General features: G+C 50.0%; 2 protein-coding genes and 1 pseudogene across 2 annotated transcripts in view; 1 reads left to right on the top strand and 2 right to left on the bottom strand.

The window, feature by feature from the left end:
- WNT5B (Wnt family member 5B) overlaps positions 1-27477 on the top strand; it is a 94514-nt gene that overhangs the window by 45253 nt on the left and 21784 nt on the right. The gene's annotated exons all lie outside the window — the stretch shown is intronic.
- On the bottom strand, positions 292-3449 carry FBXL14 (F-box and leucine rich repeat protein 14). The gene has a single exon (XM_067756007.1). The coding sequence runs from the start codon at positions 3075-3077 to the stop codon at positions 1875-1877; it is 1203 nt and encodes a 400-aa protein (XP_067612108.1). The 5' UTR covers positions 3078-3449; the 3' UTR covers positions 292-1874.
- On the bottom strand, positions 17034-17160 carry LOC137203036 (U6 spliceosomal RNA; annotated as a pseudogene).

Below are 27477 nucleotides of genomic sequence, written 5' to 3'. Positions count from 1 at the left end.
GGTTTAAGAAGAAGTTTCATTTTGTTAAGTTTCTTTAAATTTCCATGTTGTTGACAGTTCAGAACCAGAAGTTATATAAACCTCCATTCCAATCCCATTTCTAGCAACAAAACATGTAGATGTCAGTGGTGAACCTCATACAGGATAAATTTTTCACCGTGAGCTCACACCGCACAGGCTGCGCGGAACTCTGCATCTTATGCTTTTACTTCAGAGACACAAAACAGCACCTCCTACCGTGGCCTGGACCCAAACACACACCGCCTTAAAAATAATGCACAGATACAAGGCTTTTGTTTTTGGTTTTTTTTTTTTTTCAAAAACATACTTCATATTTCCTCTTTTATTATATAAATATCAGTTTAACCTTTTACTGTAAGAATATAAACGTTTTAAGAGGATCTTTGTTATTATTTATACAAATTCACAAACAGTACAATTAATTGATAAAGGTCTCTGGGTTTCTTTTACTCCATGGTCTCGCATGTTGCTGTGGAGGATTCTAAAAAACAATAAACCAAAAAAATCCAACGAAAATGTACATCCTACACAAAAGTGATTTTTTTTTTTAAAGCCCCAAGTCCCAACCCCCATCAAAATAAAGGCATCTACTCCTCCATTTAGAAACAGAATTTTTAAAAACCCACAAACTCCCGTTTTATTAACAGAACAGAGATAAGACATGAATTTCAGTCTCCTCCCCTTCACATTTCAGCCCCGGGGGCTCTGGAAGCTCCTCCGCTCCCAACAGGAACCCTCACTGTGTGACCTTTTCGTGGGGAAACTTGCAAGAGAGGGAGGGCAGGGCAGAATCTGCATATATAATCATCATTTTCAAGACACAATCTGCATCTCAAACACACACACAAAATAACAAAAAACGAAACAGTCCAACTCTCACGTCTCCCACACATTTGTGCTATAAATTAAGTCAAGATTTAGGATCACGGCTGGGCCCTCAAATCCCTATGGACAAGGAGAAAAAGGAAAGCAGAGTCGGAATGTGAAGTGGGATACACGGGGTGGATGGGGTTTGGGAAGAAGCCAAAACAAAAAAGATGTACAAACCCGATGGGCATCTGTCCAGTCCAGGCACAAAAATGTTTCAGTCTCAAAATATCTCTCTTGTAGAATTCCAGGGCTTCAGAGAAAAAAGTAAACTAAAACGAGGTAGCCAGACACACACACACACACACATATATATATATATATGTATATATATATATACACACACACATATATATATAATTTATATATATATATAATATATAGACTATACTCAGCAGAAAAAAAAAGAGACCATGATGTCAACTTTCTTCAAAAAAATAAAAAAAGACAATACAAATGAAATGAGCGTGGGTAGCAGAGTACTGTCAAAGGACTGATGACGAGAGACTGGGATTAGTTACGAAGTGGAAGAAGGGTGAAAAGGCCGTTGTAGTTGGGTTTGCTTTTATACGTTTCGAAATAAAAACCAGATCACAGTATTCAAATGAAAGCTTGCGTGAAGGCAGACATTTTCCCCAGCTCCCCAGGGCTGAAAGGACTGGCCACTCCCCACCCCCGTTTCCAAATGCGGCGCGGCGGGGGTGCGGTAGCTCAGTCCGTCCTCCAAACCCCTGCTGGGAGGAGTGGCTGGTGGGTGGCGAGTCCTTCTCCGCATCTCGGGGAAAAGGAGGGGGTGTGGGTGGCGGAGGGACCCCGGACGCAACGGGGGGGGGGAGGGGAGGACGAGACTGGGGCTCCGCGTCATCGCCCCCACCGCGTCCCCGGCAATGCTCTGGGTCTACGTGTGCGTGTTGAGTGAGCGCGGGGGCCGCGGCGGTGGCAGGAGGACGAACAGGGCGGGGCCGGGGGAGTTGGTGCTGCCGCCCTCACCTGACCTTCTCACTGTCCGTCATCTGCCAGAGGCCCAGGTTGAGTACCTTGAGGCAGGGCAGCTGCGTGATGCGCTCCAGGCCGCGCTTGGTGATGCGGGTGCAGCCGTACAGGTCGATGCCGGTGAGCTGGCTCAGGTGCTCAGCGATCAGCTCCAGGCCCTTGTCCGTGATGCGTACACACTGCCCGATGTTGAGTGTGCGCAGCCCGTGCATCTGCCGCACCATGCGGTTGATGCCATCGTCGCTTATGTGGCAGGAGCAGAGGGACAGGGACTTGAGGCCGTCCAGCCCCTGCGCTATGTAAGCCAGGCTCTGGTCCCCCACCTTGTCACAGAAGGACACATCCAGCCCCGAGAGACGCAGGCTGCCCATGGCCAGATGCATGATGCCCGTGTCACTGATGTTGTCGCAGGAGCGCAGGTTAAGGCTGCGCAGGCTGCCCATGTGCGACAGGTGCAGGAGGCCTGCGTCCGAGATGCCTCCGCAGAAGCTGAGGTTGAGGAGCCTCAGGCCCGTCAGCCCCCGGGAGATGTGCTTCAGAGACAGATCCGTGAGCTTCTGGCAGTCCTGCAGCGTGAGCTGCTCCAGGCCCAGGCAGCCCTCGGCCGCGCTGCGCGTCATGCCGGCCAGGTGCCCGATGCCCACGTCCGAGAGGTGGCGGCAGCTGCGGAGATTAAGGCTCTTGAGGCGCTGCAGGCCCCAGGCGATGAGCAGGAGGCCGGTGTTGGTGATGTTGCTGCAGCCGCCCAGCTCCAGCACCTCCAGGCCCTTGAGGTACTGGGCTATGCGGCCCAGGCTGCTGTCGGTGATCTGCTTGCACAGGCTCAGGTTGAGGGCGCGCAGTGAGCCGATCTCCTGAACGAACGCGTGGCCCAGTCCGTTGTCGGTGAGGTTGTAGCAGCCGCTGAGGTTGAGGCTCTCGATGTTGGCCATGCCCTGGATCACGTAGCTGAGGCTGCGGCGCAGGCTCAGGATCTGCACCCGGCGGATGCCCCGGGCCTGCAGGCTGGGGAACAGCGACGGGTTGGCCCGGCGCAGGTGCAGCTTGGCCTCCACCCCCCGCCACACCGACTTGTGGTAGGCGGCGTCCCGCCAGGCCGTGCACACCTGCGCCGCGCGCCCCTTGTCGCGCACGTCCAGGTAGCCGAAGATCATGGCCAGCAGCTCGGGGAACAGGCACGAGATGTGCGTCTCCATCTTCCTCCCCGCGGCGTCGGGGAGGAGGCGCGGGCCCCGCTCCCGCCCGAGCGACGAGGCGGCTGGCCGGCCGCGCCGCGGGCCCAACGGACGCGCCTCCCGCCTTCCGGCTCGGCGCCGCTCCTCCTCCCGTCCGCGCGTCCTTCCTGCCGCCCTGCCCGCCCTGCCCGCCCGGCGCGCTCGGCGCTCACATCCCGGGCGGGCGCCCCCGCAGCCCGGCCCTTGCTGGGCTCAGCTCTGCCGCGCCCGGCCCGCGCCGCCCCGCCGCCGCCGCCGCCGCGCCCCCGGCCGCATCCTCCGGCGCCGCGCGGGCCGGGCTGCGCGCTCGGGCTGGGCGCCGGGAGGCTGCGGCCGCCTTTGTCCTCGCCCGCTTTTCAAAGCTGCCAGCGGGCCGCCCGCACTCGGCCGCCCCGGCGGGGGGACTTCGGGCCGGCGCGCGCTCGGCCCCCGCGTCCGCGCGCGGGGCAGCGCCGGCCGGCACGGAGCGCGCGCGCGGAGCCGACCCGGGGCGAGCGGCGGCCGCGCCGGGGGCGTCCGGGCCGGACCCGCTGCTCTCCGCGCCTCCGCGCTCCCGCCCCCCGCGCTCCCCCGCGCGCGCGCGATGGTACGAGCCTGCGCGCCGGAACTGCCGGCGTTGTCCTGGAAACCGAGCGCCGGCCCGCCGCGGGTTAACCCTGTGCGCGCCGTCGGGGCGCCGGCCGGGCCAGCCGCCACCGCTTCCGCCGCCTCCACCGACCGCGGGGAGCTGCCGGCCACGCCCGGCCCGCGTCTAGGCTCCGCGCCGCCGGGTCCGAGGCCTCCCCGCGCGCTCCTGGCCCAGCCTCCCGCCCGCTCCGTTTATCCTCCCGCAAGACCCTCCTCCCCGGACCGCTGCTCGGTGACCGCCCCGCTCTCCTCCCCGCCTCCGTCCCCGGGGCCCCGCCGCGCGTCTGTGCTGCCACCTCCTCGGTCCACCCCAGTGGGCGGCTTCCCACGGCTCCTTTCTCTCCAGTCTTGTGCCCTGAACTGGGGAGAAACTCAGGACTACCCACGCGTCCCTTAGCCGAGCACGGCCTCCCCCCAGTGCGCACTCTGGATCTAGCCATTACCACTTCCTTCTAGCATGTTCCGGGTGTTTCCAGACACCGCCGCCAGTGCGCTCCCTCGGCTCCTTATGCATCACAACTTCCTCCGCTTCCGCACTCGGCCGGCAGCCCTGGGCTGCGCCGCGTCGCCTCCGCCTGCCTCTCGCCCGGAGGGAGCAGCTTCACCTCAACCCTATCGCCACCGCTTTCTTTCTTGTCAGCCTCTTAGACGATGAAGGGCCCAGTTGTGCCGACAATGTGTTCGTATGTGCCGATACAATTTTATCTTTTGACAAAACAGAGTGACGATTGGGCTTGGTTTAAGATGCTCCAGCAAATGTCTGTTCGTTTACAAGCTGTTCTCTGGAACCATGGAATGCTCCAGTCTAGAGCGTGGCTCCTGGGTCTTAAATGCCCACTCAGAGGATAGGGTTTCAGAAGAGATTCATTTTAATTACCTTCAAACCAAGGATTTTGGAGCCAGAAAATGACCCTCTGTGTTTTGAAGGAATTTGTGGATCCGCACAACAAGATGTAAGACAGCCTGGTTCAGCTATCAAAACGGGGGAATGGTTTCATTGATTCTTTGAGAACCTGAACGAGGTTTGACTGGGTTCCATGTTCAGTATATGAGGTTCCCTTTTGGCCACTTCTCTTTTGCCCAGGAGACCAGTAGCGGGCCAAATGCATACAGATAGGTAATAGGCGTAGTACCTCTTTAGACTGCCGCCCACCTCCCCTGTTCCTAAATCAGGAAATGCAGAAGCAAAATCCTTCAGCCACGGTGCACGTGGTGTAAGGCCCAGAGATTTCTGTAACCCTCCTGGAATCACGTAGGGTTGTGTTGGTCGTCTAGAAGATTCCAAATGTGCTGTGCAGTGAGAGTCTCAGTTCTGCGCTGCACCTGGGTTGGCACTCTTCTCCTGGGCTGCATCTAGGCGTACACTGGTCTCAGTCACTGCCGCGTAAACTTTTACCTAACGCGCTACGTGAAGTGACTTTTCCTGTTGTTCTGTGGATGTAGATGTGTTTGTGTTGATATCAAGGTCTTAATCCACAAAACCTTAATCCTCCTGGTCGCAAAACAAAGTGCTAGACCACCAATGGGGGGGCGTGGGGGGGCTGACCTGAAGAGGAGGGGCTTGGTTAGCCGTGCCCCTCCTCCAGACCCGCTGCCGCTCTCAAGTCTGAAAAAGTAGTTCAGATGTGCCCGGAAGCACTTTCTCGAGAAGTTGACCACCTGCTCCTAGCTCTCGCGAAGTTTTTTCTTGAGTTTAACTCTAGAGTGGTATTAATTCAGGGCCTTTTATGTAAGGCATTCAAATATACGACAAAGATTTTCAGCAATATGATTGTGTTCACGTTCAATAAACAGGAGAATAAACATCAAGAAGTATCTTAGAAAATGCACATTAGTGGGGAAACAGAGTGGCATCAGGTGAGCCCTCTGCTGAGTCTGGGGCATGGAGGAAGTGTTTCCCTTTTCTGCGGCTCAGTTTCCTTGTGTTTCACTAGGGCAGATTGACTGGCTAATCTCCAGGGATCTTCTCAACCGTTACCCTCTGGGAAACCATGAGCCTCTCTGAGCCCTGTCTCAGCCCGACATTTCGCATTGTTCCTAATGCAACCCCGAGAATAGGGATAGTTTCACGTGCGCTGGCTTCTTGGGGGTTTCAGTTTAGGCTGTGATTTAGGACACAAAAATAGGTGGAGGGAATTATGGGCCAGAGACTGGTGGTCTGGAGAAGATGTGTATCAACGTAGAGGGGCCCGTGGACAGCCACTTGTATTTGGAGCCCAGGTCGAGACTTTGTATACGATTCAGCAGCTTGCAACCGAGGTGAAGTTTTTTTCTGAATGAGTTCTGAACTTCTGTTTAGAGCAGAGGTGATAGCCCTGTGTACAGAGTCTCTAGAACTTTACCAAGAATTTTGAAGACACTGTTTTTTTAGATAGGGTGTGTTTTTCATCTGGGTGGGGCCTGGGAAAATTGTGAGGCCCAACCCAAAGATGAGGCTTACTTAAGGATGTATGCTTCCTGGGACTTCCCTGGTGGCGCAGTGGTTGGGACTCCACGCTCCCCATGCAGGGGGCCTGGGTTCAATCCCTGGTCAGGGAACTAGATCCCACATGCATGTCGCAACTAAGAGTTGTCATGCCACAGCTAGGGAGCCCGCATGTCTCAACGAAGGAGCCTGCGAGCCACAACTGAGACCTGACACAACCAAATAAATAAATATTAAAAAAAAAAAAAAGGATGTATGCTTCCTCACACAGAGAGGCAGGAAAGATCAGAAGAGATCCGTGGCTTTTAAACTCCTCATTCAAGAATATATGTGTCCAGGGCTTCCCTGGTGGTGCAATGGTTAAGAATCCGCCTGCCAATGCAGGGGACACGGGTTCGAGCCCTGGTCCAGGAAGATCCCACCTGCCGCAGAGCAACTAAGCCCGTGTGCCACAACTACTGAGCCTGCGCTCTAGAGCCCACGACCCACAATTACTGAAGCCCACACGCCTAGAGCCTGTGCTCCGCAACAAGAGAAGCCACCGCAATGAGAAGCCCGCGCACTGCAACAAAGAGTAGTCCCTGCTCACCGCAACTAGAGAAAGCCTGTGTGCAGCAACGAAGACCCAACTCAGCCAAAAATAGAAATAAATTAAATAAAATTTATTTTTTTTGAAAACAGAATGTAGATGTCCAGAAACAGTGACCCAGAGTCTAGCTGGTGGGCGTTGGATCAAAGGAGTTAAAACAGGTTGTGTGTGTTTTATGTTAACTCTAATGTGTCCATGGCACAGTGGATGCCTCGCAGTAGGCGCTCTGTAAACGTGGTTGAACTGAAGCGAATGAGAACGATAACAATTATATAATCTCTTTACAAAAGACTTCATACATGTCAAAACTTTTCTGGACCACCAATAACAATGGATATCTGAGGTTTATAAGATCGTGCCTTTCCAACTACTTCCCCACTTCAAGGCAACATTCTCTCTATTCCTAAGTAATTCTAAGCAGGAGAGTATCCTGGGGCACCTTTTGATTAGAGAAAAGGTAAGACATAGTGAGGACTTGATTCACTGAGTGCAAAGAGAAGATTTAACTAGAAACAACAACAGAACAACCTCACTGAATAATGCGCAAAGGACTTGAACAGACAGTTCTCTAAAGAAGACATACAGATGGTCAGCAAGCAGGTGAAAAGATGCTCAACATTAAGCATTAGGGAGATGCTCATCAAAACCACAATAAGATATGATCTCATACCCGTTAGGATGGCTACAATGAATAAAACAGAAAATAACAAGTGTTGGCGAGGAGGTAGAGCTATTGGAGCCCTGGCGTGCTGTTGGTGGGAATGTGAAATGGTACGGCTGCTGTGGGCAACAGTACGGAGGCTCCTCAGAAACTTAAAAATAGAACTACCTCATGATCCAGCAATTCCACTTCTGGGCATATACCAAAAATAAATAAAAGCGGAGTCTAGACGCACCATTTGTACACCCAAGTTCATAGCATTGTCTGCAACAGCCAAAAGGTAGGAGCAACCCAAGTGTCCCTCACAGATCACGGATAAACACAAGGCGGTCTCTCCCTATGACGGAATATTATTCAGCCTTTAAAAAGGAAGGAAGTCCCGTCACACCACAGCATGGAGGGAGCTTGAAGACGTCATGCTGAGTGAAGTAAGCCACTCACAAAGAGACAAATACTGTATTATTTCGCTTATATGAGGCATGTAGAATAGTCAGAATCACAGAAACAGAAAGTAGAAGGGTGGCTGCCAGAGGCTGAGGGAGGGGAGCTGTTTGGGGGCACAGAGTTTCAGTTCTGCAAGATGAACAAGTTCTGGAAATTTGTTGCACAATGTGGATGTACTTAACACTATTGAATTGTATACTTTAAAATGGTTAAGGTGGTAAGTTTTACGTTACATATATTTTACCACAATTAAAAATGAAAAGATTTAAACAGAACCAACACTGTGAGATGAAGATGTAAATAAATAGGAAAAATAGGTGAAAATTGTCCTCACGTCAGCAAGTTGCCGGAACACCCCAAAATATTTGTTTACTCTCTCCCAAATTATTAGTTCATTGTATCCTGTAAACAAGGGCTTTATCCACCCCAATAAAAATAAGGGCTTGAGGTCTGGGTAGCTGGAGCCCTCTCCTGAGGATGACTGTGCCCTTTCATGTACAAACTGGAAAAACTCATGCGAAAGAGATGGGGTGCTATTAATAATCGCCCCCGGATGAATGGACACCCCCTCCTTTTACACTGGAAATGCGGCTGCATTTGAAATATGTTGTTTGCAACTTTTGAGTGTTAACTGTAACATATATTTTATTTAAAAAAAATTTTATTTATTTAATTTTTTTTTTTGGCTGCGTGGGTCTTCATTGCTGCGCGCATGCTCTCTCTAGTTGCAGCGAGCAGGGGCTACTCTTCGTTGCGGTGCACGGGTTTCTCATTGCAGTGGCTTCTCTTGTTGCAGAGCACAGGTTCTAGGCGCACAGGCTTCACTAGTCGTGGCTTGCGGGCTCTAGAGCGCGGGCTCAGTAGTTGTGGTGCACGGGCTTAGTTGCTCCGCGGCATGTGGGATCTTCCCGGACCAGGGCTTGAACATGTGTCCCCTGCATTGTCAGGCAGATTCTTAACCACTGCGCCACCAGGGAAGCCTAACGTATATCTTCATATTTTCAGGTGCCCGACCAAAGGATTAGAAATACTTTGATTGAATAACCCCAAGTATCAGTTATTATTAACAAACACCTTAGGTACTTGTTACCAAGCAGGTAGCTATGACAACCCTAAAATAAAACGAGCCATATTGAAAATGTAGCCATTTCCAAGTACTGAACGCTTGGGAAGGTGGGTTTTCAATCATGTGATCGTTCAGGAAATGTTCCTACAGCTGGTGCGCACGGCTCTGTGCCCTGGAGTAGACAAAGATGCAGAGGGTATGTCTGCTTCTTAGGACTCAGGACCCAGCAACGCGCCACAAAATGGTTTCCGTATTATCAGTGGGGTAAGTGCCAATGGAGTGATGGTTATAAATAAAATGTTCTCAGTTTAGAGGACCACTACAGAGGAGCCTCGAATTTGAATAGTGTTGATGAGAGGAAAGTCATTACATAGGGTGGAAATTTATTTAGAGAACAGGCTGGCTTTACCTTACTAGTTTAGGAAAAAATAAGAATGCCATAATAGCAAACATACATTGTCATACATTGTTCTGATTCTTCAGTATTGAAGAATATTGAAAATTTCCTTTTCAGGGAATTCCCTGGCGGCCCGGTGGTTAGGACTCTGCACTCTCACTGCTGAGGGCCCGGGTTCAACCCCTGGTCGGGGAACCAAGATCCCACAAGCCGTGCGACGTGGGCCCCCAAAAAGAGTCACCTTTTCAAAGAATTCTTAGCTTTTTCTCTTTATTCTCTTTCAAGAATAAGAAACTTTATTTTAACTGTTGTCTATCTGGAACTGGAATTTGGCATCTGAAGTCAGAAATTCTTAGTTCATGGTTTGGACTTGGCTACTGTTTCTAGAACAGAGATTGCCTTGGGAAAAAATTATTTTAAATCAGCTGTCTTTCTCCTCGTTTTGCCCGACAATAGAGCTTGGTGCCTCACACCCTGGGGGCAGTGAAGAGGGGACCACTGAGACATTGACTGACCCCTGGGACGGCCCAGGTCCGAGGGGGGCTCCCCTAGGTGCCCGTGACTCGAGGCCCCTTGACACAGGGCTGTTCCCCAGGCGGTGTCCTGAGGAGTTAAGTGCCCCCCAGGCTTGCAGCCCAAGTTGTGCGGTGGAGTCCCGGCTCTTCCATTATGCCTGCGTGCCCTCTGGCAGGGTGGCTTCAGCGCTTTGAGCTACAATTTCCTCATCTATAAAGTGAAAAGTCACTCCTGGTCACGGAACTGTGGTGACAACTCATTGAGAAAAACCACGCAGGGGAAAGGGAGGGCCCTCGGGGGAACCTGGCCTTTAGGAGGGAGCTAATAAACACTGTTCTGGTTTTTTCTTTTATAAATGAACCATCAAAAAAAGCCCCACGTGGATGTGCCCCCGAATTGTACATATACATCCTTACTGAAAGTTAAGCATTTAAAAATGTCATTTCCTGTTTTTAAGAAATGTGCAGGTTAAAGGAGCGGAAACAGCACACACACAAGAGCGTGATGAGATGGTCCCTCACGTCGGGGGAGCCCCCTGTCTCTGTGCCCCTCATTCCCTCCTCCCTGAGTCGGAAAGGGTCGTGCTCCATTCAGAAAAGCGAGAGACAGTCCCAGACTCGGAGTCAGCCAGACACACATCCATCCTTTTTCCTCTGACCTAGGTTTGCATCACCAGCTCTCATGCTTTCTTGGGCTTCTCCGACTTGCATGTGTATCAGAGTAACTTCGAAGGTCTCTGAGTCAGATGTCTGGGGGGGGGGGGGGTGGTGCCGAGAATTTGCACATCCAGTGGGTTTCCCAGGTACTGCTGGAACCTCCCACCTCCTGGTTTTCCTTCTCCTGATTTAAAACTTTTGTGAAATTATACTTCTTGAAGTCTCTCCTTTTTTAGTAAAACACAAATAATATTTAAAATAATTATGTCCCCCCCACACCATCTTTTGCCTTTGAGTCTCTGGTGTGAAGTCCGAAGTTTTCCCCGTGAGGCAGTGATAGAACGTGGGTTTTTAGTCAGACAGATTTGGGGTCAAAACCTTGACTTCATCACTTATCAGCTCTGTGACTTTGGACGAGCTGTTTCATCACTTGGAGACTCGGTTTTCTTGTCTGTAAAACAGGACTAGTGATGCTCTTATCTTGGGAGCTTTGCGAGGGTTGAACGGGATAACGCACGGAACCTCCTAGTACGGCTCCTGGCCATCGGCAAAATAGCTGTTGTTTTTTTTTTTTTTCTTTTTTTGGCCGCACCACGCAGCACGCAGAATCTTAGCTCCGCAGCCAGGGATCAAACCCAGCCCCCTTGCAGTCGAAGCGGGGAGTCTTAGACACTGGACCACCAGGGAAGTCCCCAGAATACCTGCTATTTATTGCACATTTATTATGTGTTAGACATTCTTTGAAGGTCTTTACGAGTATGACTCAGCTCTTCCTCCCATAGATCCACCCATACGACTGTGAAGTAGGTTCCATTACTACCTCTGTTTCCTGGTGGGGAAACCACGGCACAGAGGTAAGTGCTCAAGACGATCCGGCCCACAGAACCGGGATTTCAACGCCATGGTCTAGACCTAGAGCCACTCTGTATATCACTGCTCCTCTGCCCTGAGGATGCATGTTAAGTTTGTCAGCGCACCTGGCTAGGGTGCAGTTGCTGTGCGACACCAAACAAGGAGTGTCTATGAAAGCAGCAGTTGCTAGTGACTGAGATGCCGACCCGCCATGAACGGTCATGGGCCATGACGAGGGGTGGCTTCCGTGTGCAACGCCTAAGGCCCTGGTTGGTAGACGGCCAAAGTGGGTCTGTGTGTGTGTGTATGAGACACAGAGACTGCGAGGGCGGAGCCTGCGGGCACCACTGTGAGTGTGCTCACTGGGGTGACGTGCTCACGCCTGGCTCCGTCTCCGGGCCTCCAGCGGGACGCCTGGCCGGCGCCGGCCTCACTCAGGCCCCAGGAAGCCGCTTGTGTGTAATTATGTCACCCTCTAGTGGTTACTTCCGTATTAGCCCTTTATCCGAGGAACAGCCCCTCCCTCTAGGTACAGGTGACCTCTGGGTGAGCAGACCCTCAGGGAACTTGGGGGGGCTGCAGGGGGGCAGTGCTGGGAAAAGAGGAGTGTGGCCAAGGGCAAGGAGAGAAGGGCAGGATCAGAAGAGGGCAAAGTGCTCTGGGAATAAGGATTAGTTTACTCCTGCAGAGAAGGCGGAGGTGGGAAAGGCAGAACATCTGGAGAGAGGAGGGGCGCCTACGCATCGGTTTTTTTAACCTTTTATTTTTAATTGAGGTGTAGTTGATTTACAGTATAGTTTCAGGCGTACAGCAGAGTGATTCAGCTATATGTACATACACACATATCTATGTATATACGTACACATGTATGTACACAGTATGTATCTATTCTTTTTCAGATTCTTTTCCATTATAGGTTATTACAAGACATTGAATATAGTTCCCTGTGCTATAGAGCAGGCCTCTGTTGTTTATCTGTTTTATACATAGTAGTGTGTATCTGTTCATCCCAAGCTCCTAATTTATCCTCCCCCCACCCCCTCTGGTAACCCTATGTTTGTTTTCTGTGTCTGTGAGTCTATTTCCACAGCAACATGGGTGGACCTAGAGGTTATCATATTAAGTGAAGTAAGTCAGAAAGACAAATATTGTATGATATCACTTATATGTGGAATCTAAAAGAGTGAAATAAATGAACTTATTTACATAAACAGAGCGCGTATCCATCTTTACCGAGCGCTGTTTCTCGTTTGTGAGCGTGGGTGCTGCACCCCGGGCTCTCTCGGGAGCTTCAGTGCAGAGGGCTGGTGGGGTTGGAGAAGAGCTATTTTTAACCAGTTTCAGTTCTCTTTTCCAAGGGAAGTAGGCACAGGCCGTGGGACTCACAAGGGCTGAGTAAATTCCAAACTCTCACCACCTGGGTGGACAGCTGGCTTGACTTCTTCTCCCCGGCCTGAGGCTATGTTCTCTCTGCCGGGAAAGGTCACTTGTGTCAGGATAGGTCTGTCATATCTTGATAAATATTTCAAAGGCAGGGAGGGGATTAAGATCCCTCCTACTCAGAACTGCTTTGTAACTCCGTATGGGGCCTGGGACTCTGCTGTCTGCAGCCTTACGGGGCCGGAGTTGGAAGGTTATTCCCTTCTGGAAGGGTGCTGGCACTGAGCCAGGCTTTGCTGGAAAAAAGCCCTATTTGGATGAACCAGAGCATTTACGTTTCTTACATCATGTCAGACCCCGAGGAGGACTAAGGGTCGGCCCTGATGCCGAGTTCACAGCCAGGTCCCCTTTTCTGTCAAGAGGATAGGGTTAAAGGTTTAAAAAAAGACAGCCAGAAACTCAAGGGGTACAAAAGCAAAATCTCACCTTGCTGGTGTTAACCCTTCACACCCCAGAGAAGATAGTTGGAGATAAAAATCGCATCTTTACATCATGGGATCCACAGCTTTCGTGATTGCCAGTCGTTCCCAAAGAGGCCACTAACTCCGAGCGTGGCTTCCCCCCTGTGTCAGGGCATGAAAACAGCACGGAAACCCTGTCCACACTGTCCCTAAAGCTGGAAAAATTTGTCTCAGCTCTGAACTCAGTGAGGTTCTTCGTTTGTTGTTTGCTGTTTATTTTTAAACAGTACTGTTTAAAGCTGAAAAGTTCAGGTAACTCTTTCAAGTTGTCCATGCCTGCTGTGGACCATCAAGAATTCCTTGACTGGGCTTCCCTGGTGGCTCAGTGGTTGGGAGTCTGCCTGTCGATGCAGGGAACACGGGTTCGTGCCCCGGTCCGGGAAGATCCCACATGCCGCGGAGCGGCTGGGCCCGTGAGCCATGGCCGCTGAGCCTGCGCATCCGGAGCCTGTGCTCCGCAACGGGAGAGGCCACAACAGTGAGAGGCCCGCGTACCGCAAAAAAAAAAAAAAAAAAAAGAATTCCTTGATTTAGTTGGTTGCGGGGACTAAGCCGTCAGCATTTGGGCAGAAGAGGGAAACCTAGAGATTGGACGATGCTTCCCTTTGAAGCCTCAAGGGCGCCGTGAGGACGTGTGAGGACAGCACCGGGTTTTACAAGTGGAGAAAACAAGGCGGCAAATGAGAAGTGACCTTCTCAAAGTCATGGGGTCTTTCCTGGGCCCGCACAGCTTCTGGGAACCCCGCACGCAGGCTTGCCTTTGTATGATGTTTCACTAAAACTCTGTGCGTCTGGAAGGATAATCAGACGTGGGCAGAAGTCCACAGACATGGGCTCACAGTGTGGCACTAAGTGACGGGGATGCTAATTGATAAAGCGCAGCAGGCGAGGAAGAGCAGCCACTCCAGACAGAGCGACGGTGGGAGCGGCTGTTAAAAGTGCTGGGTGGAGGGCGGGTAAATGAAGAAATAAGAAATAAATTGTAAAATATCTTAAAAGAAAAAGTGCTGTGGGGAAACGGGAATCCCCACCTTTGGGATCCCCTTTTTGCCTGGTTCTCCATTCTCCCAATTTTATGTATAGATGTTAAAAGTTTGACATACTTTGAAAACTCATATGTAAGCTAAGAAGCTGTCCTAGCAGGCAGAGCGGAAGTGAGTGAGCTGCGCTGTGACCGCAGCAGCGCCTGTGCGGCGCTTCACGTTAGAAACGGCCCATCTGCTTCCTTAGGCTACTACCGGCCCATCATAATGTTCCATATAAACGTAGCATTTACTGCAAACACCGCCGGAAAGCCGTGGCTACTACGTGAATTCACATGCTAATATTTTTCTGTGTTCTATAGTATAAGATAGGAAGTGCTTCAGATTTGAGCATTTGTTAATCCTGAATCACCATAAGGAATCTCATGGTTGAAGAGGGGAGGGAACAAATTAGAGGTATGGGATTAACAAACGACTATATATTGATTAGCCAAAGAATTTGTCTGGGTTTTTCTGGAACATCTTAGGGAAAAACCCGAACGAACTTTTTGGCCAAACCAACATAAACTAGAGAAGCAACAAGGATATATTGTACAGCACAGGGAATTACACCCATTATCTTGTAATAACGTATAGTATAATCTGCAAAAATACTCAGTCATTAAACTGTACACCTGAAACTGACGCAATATTGTAAATCAACTATACTTCAATTTGAAAAAAGAAAAAAACAACAAAGAATCCCATGGTTTAAATTAGATCATCTTAAATTATCCTTGGCTCTGGGAGAGAGCAGGTGGTTCTATTCTGATGCATGGATCGTGTTCCACACTGAGGGTGGGAGGTGTTTGTTTTGTTTTGCTTCCCCCCCCCCCCCCCCCCGCCACCGCCCGCCCCGGCCGCGATGTATGACTTGGTCTTGTGGGAACTTAGTTCTGCGACCAGGGATCAAACCTTGGCCCCCAGCAGTGAGAGTGCTGAGTCCTAACCACTGGACCGCCAGGGAATTCTCTGTTTTGTTTTTCCTTAAAAAAAAATTTTTTTTTATTCTGTTCATTTAAATTCTAAGACAAAGCTGGAAAAGGGAGAGTTGAAGACCTGAAAATAATATCTTCTGTCATTTGCTATTCTCCCAGGAAAAGCAATGGCTCGCAAAAAAATTAAAAAATAAAAGTTGCAGGGATTAAGTCTGCGGTGTTCTACGTGAGAAAGCACCCAGATTCCATCTGAAAGTTGAGCTGCTTCACACCCCTTTCTAAACAGGAAGGATGCAAATATATGGCAGCATTAGGTGGGAGTCTGAATGTTTTCTTAAACATTTCTTAGATGTTAGGGATCCTGAAAGCTTAAACAAGCAGAATCTTCCATCCTGGGTGAGTGCCTGTCAGGAGACTGTTTCCTAGCTCCTGCCTGAGTGGACCTACCCCACTCTCTCCCCTCCCAAAAAAAGAGTAAACTATCTCTAAACATCAAAATCAAATCAACAACAGCAATAAAACAACTTGAAAAAGGCGTATCAGAGATCCACCAGATTCTATTCTGCATTTTTCTGCAGCATATACCAGTTTGGTTCGCTTCGTGGTTAGAGCATCTGGGTCTGGGTGGTGGTTTCATGGGTGGAGGCAAATGTCAGTATTCATCAAGCTGTGTATTTAAGATTTGTGGATTTTACTCTATGTATAGTTTGTTTCAGGTTTTTTTTTTAAAGCTGTTTGTTTGTTTAAGTCAGAGGGGGCTTAACAGGTCGAGGGAGGTTTACTTCTCTGCGTACAAACGGTCACAAGTTCTGCTTATCCAACGGGCCAATCAAACAGGTAGAGATTCTGCGGCGGCTGGAATTGAAAAGGGCCGGGCGCTTTGCCTCAACCCTACCCCGCAGCCCTGCGGCCACCCTTGCCCAGTAACTGCCACACCCTCCCTGGACCTTTCTGGCCTGGCTGCACTTGCTGAGCCAGGGCAGGGAGTTTGCTTTCTGCTCAGCCACACCCCGAAGCCCCTGGTACAGTGTATGCAGTTGGCACTCGATAAATATTCTTTCAGTCTGATCACTTCTCTTTGGTTAATCTGTGTTGCGGGTGGGGAGTAGAGTGAGAGAGAGAGGGAAAGGGAAGCTATTTTTTAAAGCCTAGATCAGAGACTCTGTGTCATGGGGAGCACCCCGGGACTGGCCAGGAAGTGGGACAGAGAACGCACAGACCTTCCTAGGTCTGCCTCCTTCTTTCAGGATGTTTCCGTAATGTTGGAAAAATACAGTCATTTCATCGTTGCCGTAGCGTGCTCCACGCTGTTCCCTATGGAGCCCAGTCGGGTGACATTATACTTGGTGGTTCTGCTGTGCAGTTTTCCATTGTCATTTTGGTTGTCGATACTGGCTTTTCAGGTTGGGTGTGTGGTTTCTCTTGACACAAACACGAGTACCTTTTATCACTGAGATTTTCCTAGGGGTCCGGCCATTTTAAGCTGGAAATTGTCATCGGGATTCATGTTCACGTTCCTGTGGGTGAAAAACACAGGCCTTTCTGCGGGGCAGGGGATGCAGCCGCTCTGTGCCACAAGGAGGACAAGGGCACCACGGGAAAGCCGTGACACACGTCAGAGCGCCAGACCCAGCTGGCCTGCCAGTCCCTGACACCCCACATGGTGGCATCTGCAAGGGTGAGGCCCTTTGCAGAGGAGCAAGAAGGCTCCTGCCTATGTCCTGGACTTGAACTTGGGGGCACTGGCTACTGGGCGTGAGACCCATCTAATGAGGGTCCTCATTAGAATTTCCCTCTCTGGCAGCTTTTAAAATCTGCTTTTTTACTGAGGTATAACCGACATATAAAATAGGGACCTTGTCACAAATTTGCATCACCCTTGCTGAGGCCGTGCTAGTATCGAAGGTGCGCACAGAAGATATAGATCTTCTCTGTGTCTTTCCAATTTTAGTAGATCTGCTGCGGCGGCGGCGGTGAGCACTTCAATCCGCTTCTGTAAACGAAATTTCTAGCTGCTTTCGAAACCCACAGTCTTGTTTTATTTTGCGGGTGGAACCCAGCGGGTGATGTTGGGACAGGGCTGTGGCCACAGAGCATGGTTAGCTCGGGGAAAACAGCAGAGCCAGAAAATGCCCCCTGATTCAACACTTCCGCCCTCTGAGTGACTTCAGCCCGTATCCAGTTACAGAGTCACAGGGTTTCTTTGGCAAAAACACCTTTTGGGGCTAGAGTCCGCCAGGCAAAGCCAGTGTCACCTGGCTAGTGGAGTCTGGGGGCCTGTCTGCCTCACACACGATTAGAGGCATTGGTTGTTCAGGGCTCCTCTGTAGAATGTTTATTCATGGAGAAGGAAAAAGAAGCTCCAGCAGCCCAGCTGGCTTTCCAGATCCTGGGTGGAATTTGTAACTCTGTTTTTCTCTTTCGTCGGATGTGGCTGTCACAGAAAGAGAATAAATATGGACCCCTACTCGCCGCTGATGCTGTGCTTCCATTGCATTTAACACATAATGAAAGTCAGGTGTGTGCTCAGAGATGCAGAGCTGAACCAAGGCGAGGAGTCCTACACTTCTGTCCCCAGAGCTGGTGACAGTTCTGGGCAGGATCCTCTGGCCTCCCTCAGTTGGCCGCTGGCTGAAAGATGTGATCCTGCTGAAGTGTCCTCATCTTAAAACTAAATGACATATGAAAGAGGAAATACAAATGCCTAGGAATCATCTAAACGCGTCTGCCCTTGTGAATAATCAAAGAAATGCAGTTTAAAATGAAATAGTATTTTTTAAAATAAATAAATTTATTTATCTATTTATTTATTTATTTATTTTTGGCTGTGTTGGGTCTTTGTTGCTGCACACGGGCTTTCTCTCTAGTTGCAGCGAGCGGGGACTACTCTTCGTTGCGGTGCGCGGGCTTCTCATCGCGGTGGCTTCTCTTGTTGCAGAGCACGGGCTCTAGGCACGCGGGCTTCAGTAGTTGTGGCACGCGGGCTCAGTAGTTGTGGCTTGCGGGCTCAGTAGTTGTGGCTCACAGGCTCTAGAGTGCAGACTCAGTAGTTGTGACCCACGGGCTCTAGAGTGCAGGCTCAGTAGTTGTGACGCAGGGGCTTAGTTGCTCCACGGCATGTGGGATCTTCCCGGACCAGGGCTCGAAACTGTGTCCCCTGCATTGGCAGGCGGATTCTTAACCACTGTGCCACCAGGGAAGCCCAAAATGAGATAATATTTTTTACCTATCACAAGATGAGATTTTTTTTTAAATGACACTATCCAATCATCTTAATTAACTTTTGTTATTCAGAACTAAAAATTACTTTAGTGTTTTATTAGGCTTTACCTTCATGAAAGGTTGGAAATTTTTTAGACTATTTTGAAAGCATAATAAATTGCCTAATAGACTTAATAAACCAATTTAACTGGATTGGTGGACTGGTCAGTAGATGCCAGGGCTGTGAGGGCTGGAAAGGACTTTAGGGCTTATGTGGTTCAGCCCTTCATCATCTCCATGAGACCTCAGGGTTGTAGAGCAGGTGTGTCTGGAGTCCCAAGTATGAAGGGCTAGAACTGCGTTAGGAAAACACAACGTGCTGCTGCTTAGGTCTTGCTGTAGGTGAATAGCTTAGAATAGGATTATGCTTGCTTTGCTTTTTTAATATCTCTAGGATGTTGTGCTTTACTGTCTTTCCAGACAGACAAAATGTCATAGGCCTCAAAAAACGGGAATCCAGGCCTGTTTTCCCATCCACTCTCTGTCCTTAGACGACTGTGTGTCTGGATGCCCTTCTGTATTTTTTAAAAATTTTTGTTAGGGCTTCCCTGGTGGCGCAGTGGTTGAGAGTCCGCCTGCCGATGCAGGGGACACGGGTTCATGCCCCGGTCTGGGAGGATCCCACATGCCGCGGAGCGGCTGGGCCCGTGAGCCATGGCCGCTGAGCCTGCGCGTCCGGAGCCTGTGCTCCGCAACGGGAGAGGCCACAACAGTGAGAGGCCCGTGTACCGCAAAAAAAAAAAAAAAAAAAAAAATTTGTTAGAGTTGATTTACAATGTTACGTTAGTTTCAGGTGTACAGCAAAGTGAATCAGTTATACATATACATGTATCAACTCCTTTTTACATTCTTTTCCCACATAGGTCATTACAGTGTTGAGTAGAGTTCCCTGTGCTGGACAGTAGGTTCCCATTAGTTACCTATCTTATAGATAGCAGTGTGTGTATGTCAGTCCCAGTCTCCCACTTTATCCCTCCCCACTCTGTATTTTTAATGAGGATTGCCACCTGACCACAGTTGCCATCTCTTCGGTAGACTTACTTAGCAACCATTTGAGCAACTCCAAATACACAGAGGTCTTTACAGTCTGAAAGGGGATTTTTAGAAGTCTATACATGAGTCTAATACAAAGTAGGATAGGCTGTGAAAGTTGGTGTTAGTCAAGCTCATACTAGCTCCTGTCATGAACAAGTGTCAGCTGTAAATCGGCTCTAAAATTGTAGAAGTTCGTTTCTAGCCCCTGTGAAAACCAAAATGTATGTTCCCTACGGCCAGCAGCTCTCCAGGCAGCAACTCCAGGACCTCGGCTTCTTCTGTCTGTGACTCTGGCTTTAGTCCTCCTTGAACCCTCCGTGCTTGTCCACAGGAGGCTGGAAGAAGCAGGGAGCATGGGGTACAGCTTGTGGGGGGTTTTCATGGGCCAGACTCGGGAGTTGCCGACATCATTTCTTCTGACATTCCACGAGGAAGAGCTCTGTCCTATGACCATTTTAGGACATCTGAGCGCTGGAAAATGTGATCGAGCCGTGTGACCAGCCCGTGAGCTCTGCCACGAATAGCTGTGAGGGTCCCAAGTGGGAAGATGTCGTATGGGGTGAAGTGACATCTCAGCAAATAAATGCATAGGTACCCAGGGATGCAGAAGTTATTAATACTTATTTCTACGATTAACTATCATTTTTGTTGATTTTAATAAACGCATCGCTGCTGACTCCTCGTAGGTGTAGACACACTTCAGGCCGTTTGTGTTTTCAGTTGTGGTGCCTCTCTCGGGTCAAGGACATGTTTGCAACCTGGCCGGATCCAGTGGAGATCAAATCTTCCCCAACCACCCGATGTAGGCTTGGAGAGGAGCCTGAAAATCGTGAGCTCTCCCCAAAGCCACACACAGACACGCTCCCATCAGTATTTTGTTTAATTTTTATTTATTTATTTAGCTGCACCGGGTCTTAGCTGCAGCACACAGGATCTTTTTTTTTTTTTTTCAGTTGTGGCATGCGGGATCTAGTTCCCTGACCGGGGATCAAACCCCAGCCCCCTGCATTGGGAGCACAGAGTCTTAGCCACTGGACCGCCAGGGAAGTCCTCTCCCATCAGTATTCTTAATTTCAGTTCAGCCGTGACCGAAGGCAGGCGGTCTGAGGGCCTGTGCTGGTGGCTGGTCCCCACTCCTGCCATTTGCCGCCCTCACGGCTGTGTAACACAGACCATACGTCCTCCCGTCCTGCCCACGCGGGCTGACAAGCTTCTCCTTCTGCACTCATTGTGTTCCTGCGGGGTCGGCCCTCCCAGCTGGGCCCCAAGCTCTGGGCTGTCACTCCACAGACAGCAAACATCGCCAGCCTTCCTGAGGGCAGATCTGATGCTGCCTCTCTCCTGCTGGAGTGTCTTGGGTGCCCTGCAGATTGCAGACGGAGGCCCAGACTCCTGGAGTGGGGGGATGTCCTGGGGTCTTCAGTCAGGTGGTCCCAGGATGAGGGAGCCCGCCTTGCCAGGAATTGATGACTTTTGTTTTTCCTTGAATTTGGGTTTTCTCTCTCTCTCTTTCTCATTCTGTGTTTTCTACAGTTGAATTTTGGACATGAAATTGTTATATGATGTTCTTGTCATTCTCAAAATGCGTTACGTGTTTCTGACCTTCGTCCAGTGGGAAGGCCTCCCCCTCCCATGTCCGCCCGTGGGAATCCTGCCCGTCCTCTGAGGGACAAGTTCAAACACCACCTCCATCAGGGCTTCCCTGGTGGTGCAGTGGTTGAGAATCCGCCTGCCAACGCAGGGGACACAGGTTCGAGCCCTGGTCTGGGAAGAACCCACACGCCGAGGAGCAACTAAGCCCGTGCGCCACAACTACTGAGCCCGCGTGCCACAACTACTGAAGCCCGCACGCCTAGAGCCCGTGCTCCGCAACAAGAGAAGCCACCGCAGTGAGAAGCCCGCGCACCACAAGGAAGAGTAGCCCCCACTCACCACAACTAAAGAAAAGCCCGCGCACAGCAACGGAGACCCAACGCAGCCAAAAATTAATTAAGAATTGAAAAAAGAAAACACCACCTCCATCATGAAGCATCCCCTCCTTAGGAGTTAATCTGTCTTTCTTAAGATTAATAATTGGATACACTTACTAGGATAACAGCTGGACAGCCATTGGTACCTCCACTGTGACGTGTTACTCTGCTCAGTATTGGAATCTGGCCCGTTGCCCCGCCCCTGAAAGATAAGAACAATTTCACTCATCTGTGACCAAGACGTAGTAGATGCTCGATAAAATTTAATTGATTTGGAGTCACAGAAAGAACTTCCTTTGAATGACTCTCTGGCATTTTCGCTGGGTCTGACCTGTTTCCTATACTGAGTAGCAAATACGAAATAGCTAGTCATTTAGTTCTGATGATGGGAAATTACTCCCCATGTCATTACTGCATCTGCTTTTCCTAGTGATTAACTGTAAGGATGAGAAGTTACTGGAATAGAAAGTTTATCTCCCTGGCTGGTAGGTGGTGACCCTGGGCCGTGGGTTAGGTTGGCTGCCTTTGCTACCCATGTGCCCGTAGTATCTTGCATGTTACCTCTGTTATAGCCCTTACTGCACGAAACGTAACTAACTCACAGATTTCAGATGGCGCTTGTGGTTTTGATGATGGTGGTGATGATTTGTTTTACTTGCCTGGCTGCCACTCTAGACCAGCTTGGTCCGTAAAGTCCCTGTGATGATGGAAATGTTCTGTGACCTGAGCTGTCCCCAACAAAAGCCACAAGACCCACGGAATTCCCTGGCGGTCCAGTGGTTAGGACTGCCCGCTCCTACTTCAGGGGGCGCAGGTTCGATCCTTGCTTGGGGGACTAAGATCCCGCATGCTGTGCGATGTGGCAAAAAAAACCAAAAACAAAAAAAGCAGCCACAAGACCCACGAGGGGACTGAGCCTTTGAAATGTGGCCACTGCCACTGAAGACCGGAATGCTTAACTTCAAGTCATTTTAGCTTTTTTTTGCCGCTCCACACAGCACGTGGGGTCTTAGTTCCCCAACCGGCGATTGAACCCGGGCCCACGGCAGTGACAGCGCCGATTCCTAACCACCGGACGACCAGGGACGTCCTGAGTCATTTTAACTTTCAGTAGCCACGAGTGGCCAGTGGCTACCGTGGTGGAGGGACGGCGATGCTGCATTCCTAGGGGAGTGACGTCTTATGGGCCTGTTGTCCTCTCCTGTGTGGTGCTAGGCACTCAGTGGCCTACAGTCAGTACCCGTCGAGGGATGGACACTCGCCAGGGGCCACAGAATCCAAGGAGCCTGCCGGCGTCTGTGTGTCACCTGCATTCTCTGCAGCCCCCATGAGGCGGCCCAGGCCACACGGCCACCCGGCTCGGCCTCTGTCCTTGCAGCCTTCGCCAGGCCAGGAGGCCACCAGGGAGCAATTTAGCAGGAGGGCTGGGAGCCTGTGAAAGGGGCCTGGCAGAGCCGTAAAAGAAACAGAAGAATTTCGGTGGTGAACTGAGACCCTCGACCTGCCCAGGCTTGAATCGCGTGACCCTGCTTTTTCCAGAGCCAACCGCACAAGTCATTTAATTCCAAAAACCAGAACCTGTAAGACCCCGGGACCTGGCCTGAAGGACTCCAGTGTGACTCTGGTCTGGGGAAAGGAGATGTGGGTATTGTGCTGGCGAAGGGAGGGAAGAAGGGGGCCGCCTGGCTGTGGATGTCCTCCCCGTGAGGAAGGAAGTGAGGGCTCCTGTAGGGGTGAGCACTTTCTGCCTCTGGTCCCATTAGAAGGATGCTCGACACCTCTTCCCTCTGAGGACCTACCTCTCCCGCAGCACAGTCTAAGGGTCAGTCTGAACCGGGGGACCAGCTAGAGGCGGCAGTGGGCAGACTGCATCACCTAGAGTTGCTGGCAACCAGGGGGCCACGTCCACGTGGGCTGTCAGTCCCGGGACAGTCAGATGCCCCCTCCTCTCCTGCTCTGGGTGGGAGCCGCTCCGGCCGGTCCTTCCTCAGCCGTGTCCCTGGTACCTGGCTGGTGGAGGTGGAGGCCCAGGTGTCTGGCATCATCACTGCAGCCCTGTGGGTCCAGTCTGCTGCTCCCACTCTTCTTTTCCCTGCAGTAGGCATCTCCCGCTTGTTTATAAAAATGACTGAAATAACTATCCTGTTTTTCCAAATGGAAATTGCCCATTTGGGGAGCAGAAGGTCGGCAACTTCAGTAAGAGTTTAAGAGCACAAGAAGACTAGAGTCAGATGAGGCAATGACTTAACCGAACTCTCCGCTTCTGGGATGGAACGACGGAATTGTTTAGAAAAAAGAACCAGTGTATGTAACTGCTTCCAGAAAACCCCATATGTGCAAATCCAGATTTATAAATACTTCAGAATGCTTGTTCACATGGTAAAATGACTATTATATGTAATATATAAAAATATATAATACATATAGGAATGTTCCTTTAAATAAGAGAGTCACTTACTTAAAAGCTTTTGGGGACCCGACAAGCAAAATGAATGTGTGAAGTAGCCAGGAGAGAGGCGATAGAGAGCAGTAGGGAGTTTGGAAAATTAGCCTGTGTGTCCCCTCCCCCATCCATGAGGCATTTATATTTCAAAAATTTTTAAACTTTATGTTAGTCAAAGAGATTTGATTGGCTGACAGTTGGTGATTCCTGTTTTTTAAAATAGTAAGATTTCCCTAGGTCCTTTGTGTGTGTGTGTGTGTGTGTGTGTGTGTGTGTGTGTGTGTGGTACACGGGCCTCTCACTGTTGTGGCCTCTCCCGTTGCGGAGCACAGGCTCTGGAAGTGCAGGCCCAGCGGCCATGGCCCACGGGCCCAGCCACTCCGCGGCATGTGGGATCCTCCCGGACTGGGGCACGAACCCGCATCTCCTGCATCGGCAGGCGGACTCTCAACCACTGCGCCACCAGGGAAGCCCCTCCCCAGGTCCTTTTAAAATACGCTTTGGTTTGCAAAAACAGGAACACATTTACTTGGTAACATAAGATAAACATTTTAATTTTAGTTAGCCCATGGCTTAGAGAGAGGTCATTGGCCTGCAGGTGACGGGGATCCAGAGCTCCATTTATTGCTTTGTTCACTCTGTCCCAACCAAGGAATGTGCAGAAGTGGATGACACTTGCCCAGGTAAATGCTTTTCCCCAGACCAGCAGACCCAGTGAAAGCAGATGACGGGAGAAAGGTGGGAGCACCCAGACATCTCTCCCTTCCTTTCCCCGCTCCCCTGAAAACAAAGTCCACAAGTGTGGCTGCCACGCTTCCTGTACCACACTCACCTCTGGCCATTCTTTTCTAGAGCATCTTTTTAAATTAATTTGTCAGGATTCGTGAGGAGGAAAAATTCCTCTTTCTTATCTTGCGATGGACTTTTGCTTGGTACCCAGGGAGAAAACTCTGCTTTTCCAAGTGAGGTGAGGGGGAGTCAGCAGGGATCGGCCCCTCTGGGAACCTTGCAGGGACCAGAGTCTGGGGACTTGCACGACCTGCTCCTTGGGTTGCATTGCAGCAGATACAGAGGACACGTTTACACTTCCTGAGGCCCTGGGACCTGGGGAATCATGTTTCTCTGAAACATCAAGAATTAGTCTTTAGGGCTACCCTGGTGGTGCAGTGGTTAAGAATCCGCCTGATAATTCAGGGGACACGGGTTCGAGCCCTGGTCCAGGAAGATACCACATGCTGTGGAGCAACTAAGCCTGTGCGCCAAAACTACTGAGGCTGCGCTCTAGAGCCTCAACTACTGAGCCCACGTGCTGCAACTACTGAAGCCCGCGTGCCTAGAGCCTGTGCTCCACAACAAGAGAAGCCACCGTCACGAGAAGCCCACGCACCACAACTAAGAGTAGCCCCCGCTCGCCGCAACTAGAGAGAGCCGGCGCAGCAACGAAGACCCAATGCAGCCATAAAAAAAAAAAAAAAAAAAAAAGAATTAGTCTTTAGCGGAGTGGTCTCAGGATCCGGTTGTGTGTGCTGACACCCTGTGCCACAGTTGGGGTGGGTTTGCTCTCTCCTTCCCAAACAGTGGGAAGCTTGTCACTGTGGCAAACTTATCACTGTGAAGGACAAACTCATTTCTGGGTAAGGGCAGTTTTGCATTTCTCTGAAAGGCCACAATTAAAACCTCACCACTCCTACCCACTCTCTACCCTTCACCTCACCCCCAAGACATGATTTGTCCTGCAAGCTAGAGACGCAGGAGAAACGACACAGTGTTTGCGATATAAGGCTTCCCAAGGGGCTGCAAAGAGTAAGGTGGTGGAGCTGGGATTCCCCCTCCAAAAAAACCCCCAAACTTACTTATTTTCCTCTCCACCAACTGTTGAGAAATATCACAAAAAGGAATGCTATATGCCTTAAGGGTGAGAGGGTTCATTGGACAAAGCTTAGAAGCAAGAACTAGAGAGAGACCCAGGGACGGAGAGTGACCCGTGGGAGAACTTGCTGAGACTGCCTTAACTGAACTGAGAAGGAGAACAGTCACCAGGGGACTGTGTAGGAGGTTATGGGACTTTCTGATAAAGTCTGGGTTCATCATTGCATTAATCTCTGGTCTCTCCTTAAGAAAATATTTTAAAGAGAAAAGTGTCTGTGGAGAGAAGTGCACGCTGGAGAAACAGCTAGCTACAGGACTAAGTAGCAGTTATTGACCACCCCCCCCCAAAAAAAAAAGTAGAGACAGAGGAGATTTTGCCAGGTCCTGTTTCCTGGAGCGAGTGGTCGAGGTAGCTGCTGTTTCTTGCATGGCTGGTCCAGGCCTTGCGCTTGTGTAACCAGCCCACGTGGTTTGCATTGAACCCCCTGAGCCCCTCCCTTCCTGCCAGCTCCACCTGCCCTCCAGCCAGCTGTCTCTGTACCTAAATTTTCCAACGTTCACTGAAAGCAGAGGTTTCTTTTTAAGTGTGAGGACCCTTTTTTAAGTAAGAAAAAAAAGTTATGTGCCCCAGGAGACAAAATAGTTATATTTTCCACTGAGATAGTATATAGATTCCCTCAAATCATTAGGTATTTTCCCCATTTAAAAATATCTGTGTTGAGAGAGACAGATATTATATGACATCATTTACATGTGGAATCTAGAAAATAGTACAAATGAACTTATTTACAAAACGGAAACAGACGCACCAACTTAGAAAATAAACTTCTGGTTACCAAAGGGGAAAGGTGGTGGGGAGGGACAGACTGGGAGTATGGAATTAACAGATGTGCACCACCGTATATAAAATAGATAAACAAGGGTTTACTGTAGAGCACAGGAAGCTCTACTCAGTACCTTGTAATAAACTGTAACGGACATGCGTGTTATTTCCAGTTTGAGGCTGTTCTAGTCTTGACACATGTTCTGGTGTGCGCGTGGGCAGATTCCTCCAGGAGAGTGGAACTGCTGTGTCTTCAGGAACATGTTTTTAAAATGTCACAGCTTTATTGAGCTATAACTCACGTACCATATAATTCACCATTTAAAGTGTATAATTCAATGGCTTTAATATATTCCTTGAATTGTAATATACTGGCGTCATCAGTAGCACTTTTAAGTGGATAAGTATTTTATCCATTACAAGGGTGTACATATACGTAGACTGTCAGAGCGGAAGTACGTGGACATATTTACTCAGGTTGGAGACAGTGCTTGGTCTGCGTGTTCTGTGGTTGTGTGGTCTCCAGATATCTTTAGCCCCTAGGGGAGGAGCCACTGGTTCCAGGCATTTCATGTAGAAATTTGCCATTAAAATCCATCCATCCATCCATCCATATATATGTAATCTGAAAGACTCCATGCTTTAATTCGTTGCATATTCCTATGAACGGTTCTATGACAGTGGTTCTCACATTTTCTTGGGCATCAGAACCACCAGATGGCTTGTTGAAACGGATCGCTAGGCACCACCCTCAGAGCTTCAGATTCAGTAGGTCTAGCTGGAGCTTGAGAACCTCTGTACCTAATCGGTTTTCAGGCGTTGCTCATGCTGTTAGTTGGGGGACCATATTTCGAGAAACTGGTAGCGGCTGTTACCTTGGAAGTTGG

This window comes from Pseudorca crassidens, chromosome 11 (assembly GCF_039906515.1).
Source record: "Pseudorca crassidens isolate mPseCra1 chromosome 11, mPseCra1.hap1, whole genome shotgun sequence".
In the NCBI taxonomy this organism is placed as follows: domain Eukaryota; kingdom Metazoa; phylum Chordata; class Mammalia; order Artiodactyla; family Delphinidae; genus Pseudorca; species Pseudorca crassidens.
The sequence above is the reverse complement of the archived record's forward strand: the minus strand, read 5'-3'. Positions and strand labels throughout refer to the sequence as shown.